The sequence below is a fragment of the Desarmillaria tabescens genome (assembly GCF_030435595.1).
Source record: "Desarmillaria tabescens strain CCBAS 213 chromosome Unknown EV420scaffold_2, whole genome shotgun sequence".
NCBI classification, from domain to species: Eukaryota; Fungi; Basidiomycota; class Agaricomycetes; order Agaricales; family Physalacriaceae; genus Desarmillaria; species Desarmillaria tabescens.
In genome coordinates this window covers 1,595,355-1,610,982 of record NW_026848301.1, presented here as the reverse complement: position 1 = coordinate 1,610,982, position 15,628 = coordinate 1,595,355, and the positions used below count along the sequence as shown (strand labels likewise).

Below are 15,628 nucleotides of genomic sequence, written 5' to 3'. Positions count from 1 at the left end.
GCATAATGTACTGAACCGGTTACCTTTATAACGTGAACCTGAACTCGGGATGACGGTCTCCAATACTATGCCAGTAACGATAAGTGATAATTCTGAACCGTAAAAGATAGACGAACGGAGCACGAGTTTTTCCTTCATCCAACAGTTCTTTGTACTTGCGTATATTCTCCGCTCGGCGTCCTTCTCTGCGTGCTTTGTTTTCCCACAAGCAGTAACATCTGAAGAAATGAGTGGAAAATTATTACTTTTTGAAGCGTGGACAAAAGACGAACACATTTGTGCCGATGAAGAACCAGGCAAACACCAGGACATGCTAAACTAATGGCATGGCCACGGATATACCTTGGAGCTTGGTCTATGTATATGTCAGTAAAAGCAAATAAGTAAAACAGCACCTTGAAATAACCTTGGGTGTACGAAAATGTAGCGATGAAACCTCTACGACAACGAAAGTTTTAACCACGTCTCTCGAGTGCTAAAAGTTTGCATTACCCTGTATTTGAGAACGCGAGTTGGAACGCCGTAGCGGTGGCTCTTTTGTAATGACCACTGCTATTATTAGGAAGTATAGACCTTAATATTATCAGCAAGTTGCATCGCAATCATATCGTGACTAAGCTCACAAGAGGCAGGGAGCACTTGGATAACTTATAGCATTGTAGACATCAACAAGCAGACTAACTCCAAATCAACAGAAACGTACACGCCCGCAGCAATGAGAAATACAGCTGCATATCTTCCGGTATTCGTTTTGGCGGTAATTGCAACAATGTATCCTACCGGCATACTGCAGTCCAGAGAATCTGTTGAGACAACAGACAGACTCACCTATGATTGCCACAGGTAAAAATATCAAGATGAATGGACCGCGCCATTTCAATCGGTCGCCCAGAAATGCCACAACAACTACAGGGAAATACGGGGTTAACATGAAACTTAGGCGAATATCCAGATGAAGAACCTGTGAGAACAACTGCGGGAACGTAAGGTGGTACTACAAAATATGAATCACAGAGAGTGGAGTTGATGCATTGGACTCACCAGTGTGCAATTGCGCCTGTTCGCCTGAGTAACCCAACTGCGCAACGATAGTAGGTCTACAATTTTTTTCGTTAGAACTTGTGCAACCAAAGAGGATCCAGGAAAGCACAAGAAAAGTGAAAACGAATAGAGGCTGACATCGAGGCCAAGGTATGTGAAAGCAGTCAACCAGGTCTGTACGTCAGTCAAACCTGGGAAGAAGCTTAGCTATCAAGTAATGCGATACTTGATGCATCCTACCTCGTATGACCTCTCTCCATTCGAAGACCTCGTCCTCGTACTCTACACGATTATTGTGGGCAGATATCTGGATCTTTTCTACAGTGAGCACGTCCTCCTTAGGATCATGAAGCGCGGAAGAATCTGGCATAGTAGAATCCGACTCGGATTCCATGTGTATGACCGGATCTTCTGAGCGCAAACGAGAAACTTGAATATCGTCGGAATGAGTATCTTTCTGATAACGAGCAACAGGACTCACGAGCAAAATCTCTCTCTACCTCAGAGAGAAATGGAGCGGAGGACACATCAGCCGGCAAAAAGATAGCAGCAATGATGCTGAAAATAATTGTGGCGATACCCTCCAGAATAAAAATCCAGCGCCAGCCAGCAAGGTTTCCTATCCCGTCCATCTTAATGATCGCCGTCGCAAGAAGTCCTTCAGAAGCAGTCATTCCACGAGCACGAGGGTGTTTTATTTGAAGACCAACCTCCGAATGCGCCAGATAGTGAGGCTTACATATATCATGAGCCACATTAAGAACCGAGTGACGAGTTCTTACCAGATGCGTAAAAAATCCCAACACTGATATGTGGTCAAATGATGATCTCGGAGAAAGAAATATCAAAACATACCGAAGCTGGAGTTCGTGACGTTTATACATGGTGCTCAGATACAGCACCTGAGGACCATTTAGTAATCTGCAGGCCCCTTCAAGCATTCAAATGGAATGGACAGACAATACCAGGAAGTAAGCCTCCTTCACAAATCCCGAGACACATGCGGATGCCCACGAGACCCCCAAGATTCTGAACCAGGGCCGTCAATGTCGTTATGATTCCCCAGACGAAAACCAAAAGGGGGAGCCAACGCTGTAGATGTGAGGAGTAAACAGCATGTTACAACAATTCGTCAAAACACAAAACCCTCACGTTTGCCTTCATCCGCTTGAGTACCCAATTAGAAGGTAGTTCGACCAAGATGTACCTGTCTCTCGGTCATTGGACGAAGCCGTAGACCCTGTTAAAACTGCATACGTGATGTAAAAGACTGAATTCGCATCAGATGCAAGCTGATTATGGCATGCACAAAAGCCCTACCGGCTAGGATCATGTTGAATTGGTTTCCGTGCAGATGTGTATCAGTTTCCAGGCCGGCAATTCTGGGAAGCGGTCATAGGCTCTAACCATATTTCGAAAAATAAGATGCACTGACCTTGCATTGCCGACATTGCTTCGGTCAATCTGGAATTCTGTGGCATGAGATACGGACCTTGGCCACATGAATTAGACAACACCAACAAAATTGGCGAGCCAAAGCTTTCAAGACATGAGAGAGATCAAAATTCAAAAGAAGAATGCACACAAGAGCAAGGGGAGGTAGGATATGACAATCTATGAAGGTGGATCAGTTTGCTATTGGGTGGATAGCGTTTAAGATGTACCGAGTTTCCAGAGGACGTTTCTGGTCATTCGACGTTTATATTCGTGAATTTCCGACATTATCACAGTAAAGTATGTCAGGAGATGATAGAGAGACGGGTTGGAGAGCAGGGGCCTTATAGTATTTATACGAGCAGGACCAGGGCCCCGAGCCATCGTGGCTGAGGTACTAACCAAAAATAGTTTATTACAACCGCCATCTAATAACGTACCCAGGACGAAAGATAAGCCTGACCAGTTGCCAGCTGGGGAATTGACGCAATTCAGATGTTCATGAGAAGAAGGTGCCAGTTCAAAAATAACTTACTGATTTTGAAATGGAAATTGCCGTCCGTCTGTCGTCCTGCCGAGCCTCGGCACGTGGTCTTGCTAACTTTATGTCTGCACCACCATTTGCTTCTCTCGGACCACCTCCTCTGCCAATAGGCTGGACACAGCATGCAGGCACGTAATTATGCACTTACTTGACTTTCGTAGCACTCAAAGATAACTAGGCCCCAATGGTCAACCCTACTACTACAATGCACACACGAAAGAATCCACCTACGTTCGACCGCTTCCTTCAATACCCAGTGTCACGGCGCCATCTGCCACAAAGAAGGAGAAACCTGCGGTCAAGACGCCTATTCCGGGTACCGAGTGGATGCGAGTGAAAACGACCGGGGGCAATACTTTCTACTTTCACAAGACGAAAAAGGCGAGTCTGTGGACAGTGCCTGAGGAAATCAAAGATGCCCTGGAAAAATTCGAACAAGAAGAAGCAAAGGCCGTCGAAGAAAGTAAACTAAAGGCTAAACGGGAGGAGGAGGAAGCAATGAAACGGGCAGAGGAAGAGAGAGCCAGAGAAGTCGAGAGAATCAAAGCTGAGGTTCAAAATATGGTGAAAAGGAAGGCTCAAAGCGACGTTCCTGTTGATGAAGTCGTTGTGTCCAAGAAGCCCAAATTGGACCAGACGGATGAAGAAGATAACGAAGAGAGCGAAGAAGAAGAAGATTGGCAGAAGGAGGCAGCTGAACAACTGGCGGCCGAAGCTGAAGCTGAACGGAAACGACAGGAGGAAGAGGCACTGAAAGCGAAGGAGTTAGCTGAGCAGGAGGCAAAAGCGCTCCAAGATAAGAAAATCAAAATACCGGATAGAGTGGATCTATCGATAGAAGAAGGGAAGGCTTTGTTTAAAGTACGTGTCATGACTGGATATTTCTATGTAATTCCTCTCATCGAATTCATAGACTCTCCTCCGAGAAAAAGACATCAATCCTTTACATCCATGGGATACATCTCTTCCTTTATTTGTGTCAGATCCACGATACGTTTTCCTTCCTTCGGTTTCTACTCGGCGTGATGCGTTCGATGAATATTGTCGGGAGCGCGCCCGTGAACTTCGACAGCAAAACGTCAAGAAAGAGAAGGAGACCAGTAACCCCAAGGACGAGTTTGATCGACTATTAGCCAGTGAGGTGAAAAGCACTAGATTGTCATGGGGAGATTTCCGCCGATCATGGAAAAAGGATAGGAGATTATATGGCTGGGGTCGAGATGACAGGGAACGAGAAAGGAGGTTCAAGGAATATCTCAAGGAGCTAGGAGAAAGTGAGCTGCAACCTCTGCCTTCTTTCTCACATTATCTTACTATCAGTCATTAGAGAAAAGAGCTGCCTCTCAGAAAGCCGAAATTGACTTCTTTGCTCTCCTCAGAGAGAATCAATTACCGCAGGATGCTGTTTGGAAAGATGTCCGTCATGTCTTCCCTGAGTTGCGCGTATCTTACTCTTTTTTACTTCAGGTGAAACGTTCGTTGACGCGTGATCCTCGTTATGACGCCGTGGGGTCCTCTTCATTACGGGAAGAATTGTTCAATACGTTCCAGAAGGCCCGAGAAAAGGGTAGGGGCGAGACGGCTGCCACGGTGGAAAACCCTCCAGATAACACTAAAATAGACGCTGACATCGATGAGAGCGAACGTCGCCGTCTACGCAAAGAGAAAGCCGTAAAAGAACGAGAAGAAAAGGTGCGGATTGAACGTGGAATTGTAGAAGCAAATATAGGACGGTCTCGAAACGAACTAAACAAAGAAGAAGGGCAAAGAGATTTCAAGTGCGCCAAAGATCTATTTTCGACTGCTAACCGAGAGCCGTAAGGCGCTGACTTGATTTTTGTCTTAATTTAGGACACTGCTTACGGATGCGATTCGGGAACCACAGGTACAAGATTTTCCATTGGCGAACGGTGACTGACTTTTTGGTGATTCAGATTACATGGGAAAGTGCTCTTCCGCAGCTGCAGACTGATCCCAGATTTCGGAACTCCCCTCTTCCCGTCGACCAAATGCTACACCTTTTCCATACCCATATAGGTCACCTCCGTGGGAAACACATCAAAAGCCTTCACGCCCTTTTCGAGTCGTATGCTCCTAGTCTCGCAACTGACTTCAAATCAATTCCGATATCGTCCCTACTCTCTTCTCTTCCAGTCACCAAGCTTGGATATACAACTAATGTTTTGGAGCATGAATTTGAAAAATGGCAGCGTGAACGAACTTTTGAATGTCGAAAGGCGTTCGATGATATGCTTTCTGAGAATTCCTTCGTGGAGTTCTGGGGCAGACTAGGGAAAATTGGTGGGGAAGGTGTAGATGGCGGCGTGAAAGCCGACGACATGGGTGAGGACGAAGGAGAAGGCGGAGGCGGTAAGGTCGATATGAAAGCGCTTGCCAAAAACGTTGACGTTAGGGAGATGGAAAATGTGTTGAAGGTAAGTATTTCCGATCAAGCAAATGTTCCCGCAACGGCTAAACCTCGCACTTTCCTTGTAGAATGATAAAAGGTACATAATGTTTGATCATGTTCCAGAACAACGGGAACGATGGATCAGAGTACGTGGACGTTTCTAGTTGTCCCAAGTGGAATATTCACACTGGCGTAACAGGATTATCTTTCGAATCTTTCGGCGCCGAAACTATCCGTTCACTTGGATGCGCCTTCATAATGATCTCTTTTGAGTCTTGTAGTATCAGATACTTAGTACCGAGTAATATGAAATATATTTTGCTGCGCCCCCGCGCGTCGCGTCGCGTTCCTCGCGTTCACCTGTTGTGACTGTCCCCGTGATCAAAAGTCACGCCCTTCCCCCTCGAAATCCGAGCGTCGAAGGTGACACGTATACACTCAAAGCTTGGGAGCAGTATAAAAGGCGGCAAGCATCATTATCGGTTTTCCCGTTACCTTCGAGTCCTGAAAGGCGTTTCGATTAGTCTCGGACGAGCCATGCGAATCCTTCCTTCCCTCTTCCTCTCTTTATCTCTCATCACTTCGTATGTCGTCGCACAAGATGCCACGAACATTCATAAAGAGACCTACGACTACCAGGTATCATCAGCGACACTCCACTTTCTACCCCCCTTCTTACTTTCCCTTTTCATTCAGAGCGATGTAGCGCGAATGCGAAAGATTGTTATTAATAGGTATGTATCTCATTCACCTTCGGCCGATAATTTCGCTGAATACTTCCTAGCCTTTATTCGCACAAGTAGATGAAACATTTCTTTCAGGAGTATTCTGCAATCTCAATGTCCATGCAGGGAGGTTTTCCTTCGAGAGCTCATATCCAATGCCAACGATGCGCTTGAAAAGCTTCGCCTAATATCCCTCACCGACAAAACTGTTTGGGACGGAAGCGACCCTCTCAATATTACAATCAAGGTGGAAAAGAACGAGGATGGTAGCGAGGGAACTCTCGTAATTGCCGGTACGTCGTCATGAAATCCATCCATATATTTTGTATATTTACTGTCCTATGTAGACACTGGAATAGGAATGTCACCCGAGGAATTGAAACAGAACTTAGTATGGTAACGCATAGTGGCGCAAATGTGGTATACTGACATTGATGTCAGGGAACACTCGCGAAATCGGGCACCTCAGAGTTTCTAGCTAGGGCTGAAAGTCAAGACGGCACCAACACCGGCAATCTTATCGGCGCTTTTGGTCTCGGTTTCTACAGCAGCTTCCTGGTTGCGGATAAAGTTCAAGTAGCTTCACTCCCTCCGCCCAGTGCAGAGAACCCCCATCCCGTCCAGCATGTCTTCAGCTCATCAGCTGAGGAAGGTTCTTTTAACATCTACCCAGACCCTCGCGGAAACACTCTTGGAAGAGGAACAGAGATCAGGCTACACTTGAAGAGCGAAGCTATTGAGTACGCAGAAACTTCTGCAGTCACCGATTTAGTGTACGTCATCATATACTTTTTGATCCTTTTTAAACTCACTTAGGGACACAGCAACAAGCATTCCTCGTTCTCTTCATCGTTCCCCATATATCTGTTCACTCAACACTTTGAAGAGGTCCCCGATGAAGAGGCTGAAGCAGACATTCCTCCTTCAGAACCCGAAGCTACTGAGGAGCCCAAAGACGACGACAAGGTTATTGACGAGGACGAAGGTATCGTCGAGGATGTTACCGAAGAAGCTGAACCAGTCGAGGCTCCACCTCCGCCAATGAAATCAATACTGGTTGACGAATGGGTCCAGCTAAACGCGCAGGCACCATTGTGGGCACGGTGCGTATCATGATGTTTATTCTTTCTTCGTACAACTGACTAGCTTGGTGACAGGGATCCAAAGACAATCTCCGATGGTAAGCTTGAAACATATCATTGTGGGCTAGTTCATGGTCATGCTCACGTTTACATATAGAGGAGTATAAGATGTTCTACAAGGCCACCTTCAAAGACAACGAGGAACCGCTGGCTTGGCATCACTTCTCCGGTGACTCAGGTTCAGGCGTGTCATTCAAGGCCATCATTTTCCTCCCCAGCAAACTCGATGAGGCTTACTGGCAACAACCGTTGGCTTCGAAGTCGAAAGATATTAGATTGATGGTTAAGCGTGTCTTTATCACCAATGACCTTGGTGACGATGGCTTGCCTAAATGGGCCAGCTGGGTCAAAGTCGTAGTCGATGGTAAGTGTGGCTTTCTCTGGTTTCCATTTCGTGTTAAAGACATATGGTTACTAGCCGAGGATCTTCCTCTGAACGTTTCCCGAGAAACACTTCAATCGAACCTATTCCTCAGGCAACTCAAACAAATCATTCTCAAGCGTATCATCCAGTTGTTTACGCGATTATCAGAGGAGGGTGAAAAGCTCGAGGAAATGCATAAGACCTATGGTTCAGTTCTCAAGCTCGGTGCTGTTGAGGACTTAAAGAACCGAGATAAGCTGACTGCATTGACACGCTTTGCTACAAACCAACGGGAGTCGGTTTCCCTCGATCAGGCACGTTCTCGCTGGAAGTCCGTGCATCCAGCTACTAAACCAATGTCCTCTAGTACTTGGAGAACAAGAAGCAGGGCCAGAAACAGGTACAGTCCTCAGTATGCGAGGTTGCCTCTCTGATGAACTTGTCGACTTGATAGATCTTCTTCCTGGCAGAAATGGGCAAGGAGACGAAAGACCTTGCGAAGAGTGTCTTTGTTGAAAAACTAGATGCACGAGGTTACGAGGTTCTTCTCTTGAATGAACCGTTGGACGAAATTTTGGTGCAGAACATTCGTCGTTGGAAGTAAGGGTTCTTGTTCTTCTTTGGTCACTTCTCACGGCAACTCCTCAGAAATATTCCGTTCCAAGATGTTGCTAAAGTTGGCCTCAAGTTCGGAGATGAAGGTGGGCATTAAACACCTTCTTTTGCTCGTAGTTTCTTCCAATTACTGGGCATCTCTAGATCTAGACGCCGAAGAAGCGAAGGAAAACCAAGAGGCTCTGGCCGAGAAATTCCGGCCGCTGCTGGATTATCTCAAGAAAGAGGCCGAGGGTGTCGTCAGAGATGGTGCGTACTGTTGTACAGACAAGAACTGCTTGGCATTCATTTCATTTCATTAGTCACATTGTCAGACCGTCTTGTAACCAGTCCCTGTGCGATCGTTGCTGACAGTCATGGCTACACCGCTAATGTCCAACGGATGATGAGTGCGTATTTTTTCTTGCATGATTCGCGACCGCTCAATACTTTGCAGGCGCGTCGCACAAAGGAAACAACGGGCCGAATGACTTCATGCATGAATTTGCCATGAAAGCTAAATTGCTAGAGATCAACCCTCGTTCGCCCTTGATTGAGGGTCTACTTCGTAAAGTCGAGGCTCTTCCCTCGGAAGAGGAGGAAGAAAGGGATCTCGAAGCGGAGGAAGAGCTCAAGGAGGTCACGTCTATTCTCATCGACGGCGCCCTAATTCGCTCCGGCTTCGAAGTTCCCGATACTAACGAGTAGGCTGAGTCTATGAACGGTCAAAGCAATACAGACTAACCTGTATTTGCTTTATAGCTTCTTCTCTCGAGTGGATCGTGTATTAAGGCGATCCCTCGGCGTGTCTGAAACAGCGCCCACCGATGCCACAGTGAAACCCGCGCCTCCCGTTGACCCCGAGCTGCCAGAGCCCGAGGATTTCCTCAGCGACAAGCCCGGTATCGTTCTTCCCGATCATATGAAAGATCAGGTAAGTCAACATGACACTGTTTTTTTTTAAAATATACGGTTAACTCTCTCCAGGTCTCGATCGAGATGGAGGAAATCGATGAGTTTGGCAATGTAGTGGTGAATCATGACGAGCTTTAGCCCGACTCGGGGGGACTGCATTTTGATCCTATAAATATATACCGTAATGTGCCATGTCCGTGGAGGTGATGGTTACTTATCATTATACAACTGGAAACCCGAAGAAAGCGAAAATAATGATCAGCCGAAACCCGAATGTATATCTCAGAGACTATCCATGCCACATTCGAATATTCTGCAGGATCCTCGGTACAGTTCTCCCAGTGCTTCTTAGTCCCCCTAGTCTGCTGCAAGCCGTTTTCTGGAGTATTAGGGTCTAATATACAATAGAGCACAAATGCATATGTTTACAACTTGTTGGCAGTCAACAACGCCTTTGTCATTGGTCAGGTCAGTATGTCTGGAAGGGGTGATTTTGGAAGCTACCTTCTTCGTAATCTCGTATATACGCCTTTGCCCTGCAAAGAGAATGGCTGCCGTAAGGACACTCTGGGTCAATTTGCTGCCAACGCCCTTATAAAGGCCGTGAATGCCCTCTTCTCGTAAGATGGTTAGCAGCCCATCGAGCGTGGATTTGTATCCCAACGCGCTTGAATGTCCAGCTTGCATTCGACTCTTGATTACGCTGAAAGGAAAGTATCAGCACACGAGCGCCCGCCAGGTAAAGTATTCGAACATGTAAGGATAGGTTGAGGCTGTGGCGACTGTGGAGGAAAACGCTAAACGCTTTGCTTGAAGAGATTGTCCAAAAAAGGACTTACTTAGTTTTGATATAGCACCCAGGAAGAAGAAATCCCAATCACTGAGGACCGCCGTCACAGCGGCAGCGCCTGCGAGTCTCAATTTAGTTGTCCTTCGGGCGATCAAGATGTTCTTTAACTGCTCAAACACGGTGTACTGGATTACGGGATTCATGACGAGAACCAGAGCAGGCCCAATGCCTCGCCAGAAGGCGCTAGAATTCAATGTTAGGGAACCCATGACAAACACAGCTGGAAGACATACCCAATACCGTCCTTTGCAAGAATCCCACGGATAGTCTCTATGAATCCCGGTCTCTTAGGACGCCCAGACGCGTCGGAAGAACCTTGGTTAAGCGTCCGAACAGCCTGAGAAGTCTGGACGACCCATATTGGATTACTGATTATCGTTGTCGCCGAGCCTGTCAGGGCATGAGAAGGACAGCTGATTGACGGGCTCGAGGGGAAGACGTGCCTGCGATGAGTCCTGTTATGATGGACTCGACGGTACTCAAGCCTTTTCCTCCGACTCGGGATTTGAGTATGGCTCCGCGAGATCGCTCGTAAAAGTAGTAGTAGACACTTTCACAGTGTCAGGGACGACGGGGAGAGGGAGTATGGGAAGACGCACCCATTTGTGACTGCGATGCCGAGCAAACTGGAATTAAGGCCACTGTAAAGACCTGTTATGCCCTCTCGTTTGAGAATATCAAGGACGGCTTGTACGACAGGCTAGAAACACGAATTAGTTAAAGTCAACAAAGATGTTGCCGCACCTTTGACTCGTTTCTCGTTTCAACTGCTGCTCGAGTAGAAATGAAAATCAAAGGACTAGCTTCGTTGGCCGGCAAGTATCTGGACAGATGGGCGACAACGCACTAGGTTGCGGACATGGCCACGATGCCTCCGGCTGAGCCTGCAATTCCTTGAATGACAGAGTCGTCCATGGCGTCCCAAATGCTCGGCCAGTCAGCGTCAGAAAATTGGGCGTCAAGGCAGAGAAGAAAGAGCAGAACGGGTAGTCGCCGCCATTCCTGAACGCGTCTCCGTTGCGTTTTCACGTGTCACCCGTCACCGGTAATGAAAGTCAAAATTGTATTAATTCGATAATACTTGGATATCCACTGCGTGCGGTTTGTCTACCTCAATATCATCTACAATTCCTTCAGCATTGCCTTGAGTTCATCACAATCTGCCTTGAAGCCATTCGAACTTCCCCCAGCAACCCGCTCGCTTCCTCCATATCCTCCACCATCAGAAGTCGTCGGCTTCCCGTCATCCATGGCAAGCCATTGGTCTAACTGAGCCGAAACCGAGCGAGCCTTCAACCGGAAATGTGTCCGAATAATATCTCCAAACGGCTCTGGTGGATTCTTCAAGTTGCCAAGCATCTGAAGCGTGATAGTTGAGAAAACAAACGTCTCTACCCTTTATGGCGGCTTACCGCAGTTTTTACCACCATCCTTCGCACATTTGCGGAGTCTAAAGTATGGTTAGAAAGAGCACCAAACATATATGCCATTCGATAACTTACATGACTGGGACTGTGGCGTTCCCGCACTGCTGGCCCATCCAGGCTCATTGAGATAAGGTTCGTCGCATAAGATCATCGATTGTATTGAGATCAAAACCTGAACCCAGATCAACCAAGCCACCACAGGTATGAATGAGAATCCTACCTGCAACAGTGTCGATTTGCCGGACACCCATCCTGGTCCGGACCATGTTCCCAACAATGACAAGCATACTTTGCCATCCTATGTACAGATTGAGCACCAAAGAATTCGAGCATAACAAAAGTACAATCATACAGCATACAAGTTAGGATTGAAACGGAACTTTCCTCCGCCCGTCTATATTCTCATTAGCAAGGACAGTAAAAAAGACATTTTCAACACTTACTGTCATGTATTTGACACTGGGAGGGGCCTCGTTATAACGCTGCACCAAGAATATATCGAAGAGAAAGCTGTGTGTCGTAAGAAATATAGCAGTTTCGGATCAATCAAGCTCACCATCCATTATAATACCTGTCGTCACCAAGTTAGAACTAACAAATAGGAAAAGAATATTCAACACACGGAGTTCCTTCGGGCCCAGTTATGAGTGCTTTGATTACGTCTACTCTTGTCTCATCGACGCGCAAGAATATAGACGAATCCCACGCAACAGGTAAATTAGCTGTAAGAATAGCGAGCTAATAATGGAAAGCCGTCAGCTCGTACGACCCATAACTGCTCATAACACACCTCCTTCGCTATCGCTAAAGAACGTTTCGGAATATCCATGTTCGCTAGATTCCGAGCTTCTTGGTTGAAATAAAACTTGTAGTGAGGCAAAGGGTTGTCCGGATCGTCTTTATCGGTCGATGGTAGAGTGAGATCACAGTACTCAAATCTGACGTTAGTCGCCCATTCCAGGTAGGCCTTCTTGGCACTCTCCTCCGTTGCTCCGGGCTCCACATATATAGCTTGAGAAGAGGACGTGAGAATCTTCGGAAGAGATGCGTGCAGTCTGTCAACGAATTCATCGCCTTTTGTTTCACGAAGGGAACGGTCGATTGCAGTCGTTGTGGAGAGTATACGGCGACAGAAACTGATTAGCGCTTGATTCTCTTCAGATACAGCTGGACCGGTCTCTTTAGCTTTCCCCTTGGAATTTATGGTCATTCGCTTTTCTTCCTCCGTCAATTCCTTAGGACCATCTTCAACTAGCTTCATGCCTTCCAGACCTTTCAGAGCAGCTTGAGCTTGGATGACGATACCCTCCAGTAACTCTCGGGGACTAGAGCTGCCTTCATACACAATCGTACGTTCTCGAATATGGGATCTCGACCCTTTCTTCGGCGTACTAGCCTTAACAGATGCTACCGCCATGATGGGCATAGCCATCATACTCGCCAAAGCTTCGTGATTTGATATCGTCTGAGATCAGGATTTCAGTAGGTGACCACACCATTCGGAGTCGAGCAATACCTCTAGCCACTCCAGGAGTTCGAAATAGAGTACCGAACGCTCAGACATATCTGCCAAGGAGTCATTCCTAAGCAGGACACTACAGACATGATTGAAACGTCGCCGCAGGTGAGCGAGGGCAGTCGGATGAACCAGGTAGTCACTCGTTTGGCCTCCTCCTGGCCTACGTAGCGATGGCAGGTACACTCGAACTGCTGTGAGCAGTCCCCCAATCTTTTCATCCTTCGCCTGTTGTATAGCTTAGTGCTTCTACCTGACCAGAATTCTGTAAAATATGAGAAAGGCGGGAAAGATGTATCACGAAGGGAATCTTACATCCTCCTTTTGGTCTCCAGCATAGCCGGTCCCCCCTTTGGCTCGTTTTCCCCCAACTGGTGTATAATAGATGTCATCGTCATCATCGAGATCCTTCCCTGGAGGGTTGGGCTTGCGTCGTTTACTGCTTCTTGGTTTGGATTCTTTATTGTGAGGTGTTTCGCTGATTTGATCGACAAACATTTGCTCAAGCATCGAAATGCCAACGCCCAGAATTACGCCTTGCATGTTCGAACAATGGAACAAGGGATTATCGTCGGTGGCGGCAGACGGTCTGTGAACTTTGTCTGTCGAGATGGATTCACCGCATGCAAAACAGTACTCCTTTTGGCATTCTGGGCATGTTCTTCGAATAATCTTTCGAAGATGCTCGATATAAGTAGAAAAGTCTGGCTATGGAGAAGGTCAAAGCGTGTCCTGGCGTCGTTGTGAAAGTGCTCACAAAAATGCCAAAAAAGTCGCCTTTGGACCGAGAAACGGAGGTGCCACAATCATTGGGACAGCGGCATTGCCCTTCGGTTAATTGGGAGTATAGAGCAAACAAAAAGCTTTGTTCCCCGCCCTCGGGGCAACCCTTCATCCACTCGCCTTGGGTCATAATCTTGACCTGCACACCATCGATAACGGTGGTCTCAGGGTCCTCCTCTACTTCGATGACTTCTTCTCGACGATCCTTCGAAAAGAAGATACCTGCGACTGTGAACAACAAGTTCGCTTGACGTCTTATAACACACACCAGAATATGGATCGACATCGGTAGCAGTCTTGGTAAAATCCATCTGCATGTTTTCATAGTCTGAGTCGTAGTCCACGAATTCCTCTTCTACATGTTGACGCGTCAAGAAGGGTGGGCCTCATTGGTGAAGACCGGAACTCACCATCGTCCTCATCGTCGATTGGTATGTCTTCTTCCTCTCCTTCGTCGGGAGTCTGGACAGCAAGGACGCGACATATTAACAGATAGCAGTTGAAAGGGGCCTGTCCTCACATTCATTCTATGTCGCTTCGTCTGGGGTACGGGTTCAGCGGACGCCATCTGGACATCGTCATCCTCGGTTGCATCATCAAAATTTCCCTCGAAAATGCGTTCTGCTGCCTCCATGACATCTTTGTATTTCCTGAGTGCGGCTCGTGCTTGAGCATGGGTGGCTCCCTACAGTGAAGAGATGATTCAATGAGAACGCCATAGGCATGCTATTGGAGAAACAGAGCACCATTTCTACGAGCTGCTCGACCTGTTTCTCCATTGTCGACGGGAAAACAGCGGCGTATTGCTCTTCGAAAGTGATGGTTGAAGGGAGAGTGCTTCCGCGACGACGCCACCTAAAGTCGACGTCGGAAAGCAGTTTGTAATTACGTAATGCTTCGTCTCAGTCGCGGCGATACAAAATTCGTGAATTGATTCATGAAAGAAAAGTAAAATAAAATGGAAAGTCCAGTCTCGGTCCAGGCCGCGCCACACCTAGCGTCACAAAACTCAAGCACGACCATTACCGCTGTTAATTCTCTCGTACTCATTGTTGATTTGCCGGATGAAATCGTTCGCAGTATGACCCTCCTGTAGATAAACATTTTACGACGATATCATGGGCCTGGAATTATTGACACATACCTCACAATCTCTCCAAGTTCCATCGCGGATACAGACTTCTCGTCCATTTATGAGGATCGTGCAACTTTTCCTGCGGAAATATGTCGGCGACATGGCACGAAGGGCGAACGAAAACTTACTCAATGCCCATGGACTTGCCCAGTTTCACACTTTCGTGGAGCAAGCCGACACCCTCTTCCCCTTTACCAGAAGCTCCCTCACCAACACACTGAGAAATTGGCCCATCCCAGTCCAAAAGTGCAGAGCGAGCACACTTGAAGGCAATTTCTGGTCTGCCGATCTTGTCCTTGCCCTGATAATTCTGGCACTGTACAAACTCCCACCACTGATCGAATGTAGCGTATTTAGCAACACAAAGCTGTTGGACATTCCCGGTGCATTCAAGAGGACCGTGCTTGCATTGTACCCCAAAGTCGGGCTCTGAAGGATCCATTCTAACAAATAGGTCCTGAACGCAAGCAATAAAGCGCCGGGCGTACTTACTGGCCAACATATACCAGTGAAAGATCGATTTTGTCTCCAACACGCGTCAAAACCTTATCAAAGATATTTTCGCATAACAAAGCATCCGGGCAACGGCTCATGACTCCAAGGTGAACAGGAACCTTGACATCCTCATTGAGTGGTAATTGAGGATCTTGGACAAGAAACGAGGCAGCCAGGACTTGGAGGGGAAGGAGCATCGTCAAGATATAAAGCAGCATTTTTGGAGAGTTGAACGATAAAGAAAAGAAGATAA

General features: G+C 47.1%; 5 protein-coding genes across 5 annotated transcripts; 1 reads left to right on the top strand and 4 right to left on the bottom strand.

Moving 5' to 3' along the window:
- Positions 1-25: 25 nt before the first annotated feature.
- On the bottom strand, positions 26-2,763 carry EV420DRAFT_1616968 (MFS transporter; the record flags this gene model as incomplete). Its single annotated transcript, XM_060475182.1, has 21 exons — positions 26-65; positions 117-218; positions 343-355; positions 407-438; positions 493-573; positions 624-647; positions 704-776; positions 829-906; positions 962-994; positions 1,042-1,097; positions 1,151-1,232; positions 1,282-1,404; positions 1,523-1,673; positions 1,848-1,943; positions 2,002-2,133; positions 2,194-2,252; positions 2,362-2,423; positions 2,477-2,505; positions 2,563-2,580; positions 2,627-2,655; positions 2,706-2,763. The coding sequence occupies 21 exons, from the start codon at positions 2,761-2,763 to the stop codon at positions 26-28; spliced, it is 1,371 nt and encodes a 456-aa protein (XP_060338622.1).
- A 430-nt stretch (positions 2,764-3,193) lies between these two features.
- Positions 3,194-9,307, top strand: EV420DRAFT_1259117 (Hsp90 protein-domain-containing protein; the record flags this gene model as incomplete). The annotated part of the gene is made up of 25 exons (XM_060466938.1): positions 3,194-3,880; positions 3,933-4,293; positions 4,347-4,435; positions 4,487-4,797; positions 4,871-4,904; positions 4,954-5,454; positions 5,516-5,575; positions 5,901-6,068; positions 6,126-6,163; positions 6,214-6,228; positions 6,281-6,447; positions 6,502-6,545; positions 6,596-6,927; positions 6,979-7,257; positions 7,312-7,334; positions 7,394-7,660; positions 7,715-7,995; positions 8,028-8,060; positions 8,115-8,260; positions 8,309-8,361; positions 8,420-8,524; positions 8,578-8,664; positions 8,712-8,958; positions 9,017-9,188; positions 9,242-9,307. Coding segments are annotated over 25 exons (4,566 nt in total), but the record flags the coding sequence as incomplete, so codon positions are not given.
- Positions 9,308-9,594: 287 nt separating this feature from the next.
- Positions 9,595-10,934, bottom strand: EV420DRAFT_1635594 (mitochondrial carrier domain-containing protein; the record flags this gene model as incomplete). Its single annotated transcript, XM_060476471.1, has 9 exons — positions 9,595-9,621; positions 9,674-9,872; positions 9,924-9,951; positions 10,009-10,202; positions 10,253-10,409; positions 10,442-10,569; positions 10,619-10,719; positions 10,764-10,818; positions 10,867-10,934. 9 exons carry the CDS (start codon positions 10,932-10,934, stop codon positions 9,595-9,597), a joined length of 957 nt encoding a protein of 318 aa, XP_060338620.1.
- Positions 10,935-11,059: 125 nt separating this feature from the next.
- EV420DRAFT_1503974 (uncharacterized protein) lies at positions 11,060-14,647 on the bottom strand. Its single transcript, XM_060471212.1, has 16 exons — positions 14,492-14,647; positions 14,266-14,430; positions 14,156-14,207; positions 14,014-14,100; positions 13,720-13,967; positions 13,278-13,670; positions 13,216-13,227; positions 12,963-13,190; positions 12,237-12,911; positions 12,069-12,184; positions 11,890-11,956; positions 11,799-11,840; positions 11,667-11,744; positions 11,522-11,618; positions 11,432-11,469; positions 11,060-11,378 (listed from the first exon to the last, which is right to left on the bottom strand). Exons 1-16 carry the CDS (start codon positions 14,522-14,524, stop codon positions 11,142-11,144), a joined length of 2,568 nt encoding a protein of 855 aa, XP_060338619.1. The 5' UTR covers positions 14,525-14,647; the 3' UTR covers positions 11,060-11,141.
- On the bottom strand, positions 14,629-15,625 carry EV420DRAFT_1503971 (uncharacterized protein). Its single transcript, XM_060471211.1, has 4 exons — positions 15,373-15,625; positions 15,009-15,323; positions 14,890-14,959; positions 14,629-14,835 (listed from the first exon to the last, which is right to left on the bottom strand). Exons 1-4 carry the CDS (start codon positions 15,591-15,593, stop codon positions 14,755-14,757), a joined length of 687 nt encoding a protein of 228 aa, XP_060338618.1. The 5' UTR covers positions 15,594-15,625; the 3' UTR covers positions 14,629-14,754.
- Between the last annotated feature and the right edge of the window lie 3 nt (positions 15,626-15,628).

What these genes read in the sequence shown, in the direction of transcription:
- EV420DRAFT_1503974 (XM_060471212.1), bottom strand. Translation starts at nt 14,524, where the DNA reads ATGGAGAAACAGGTCGAGCAGCTCGTAGAAATG. An exon ending in CCAGTGTCAAATACATGACA is followed by an intron (nt 11,841 to 11,889) that starts GTAAGTGTTGAA and finishes ATGAGAATATAG; the next exon opens with ACGGGCGGAGGAAAGTTCCG. An exon ending in GCAAATCGACACTGTTGCAG is followed by an intron (nt 11,619 to 11,666) that starts GTAGGATTCTCA and finishes ATCTGGGTTCAG; the next exon opens with GTTTTGATCTCAATACAATC.
- EV420DRAFT_1503971 (XM_060471211.1), bottom strand. Translation starts at nt 15,593, where the DNA reads ATGCTGCTTTATATCTTGACGATGCTCCTTCCCCTCCAAGTCCTGGCT. An exon ending in TCACTGGTATATGTTGGCCA is followed by an intron (nt 15,324 to 15,372) that starts GTAAGTACGCCC and finishes CCTATTTGTTAG; the next exon opens with AATGGATCCTTCAGAGCCCG. An exon ending in GAACTTGGAGAGATTGTGAG is followed by an intron (nt 14,836 to 14,889) that starts GTATGTGTCAAT and finishes GTTTATCTACAG; the next exon opens with GAGGGTCATACTGCGAACGA.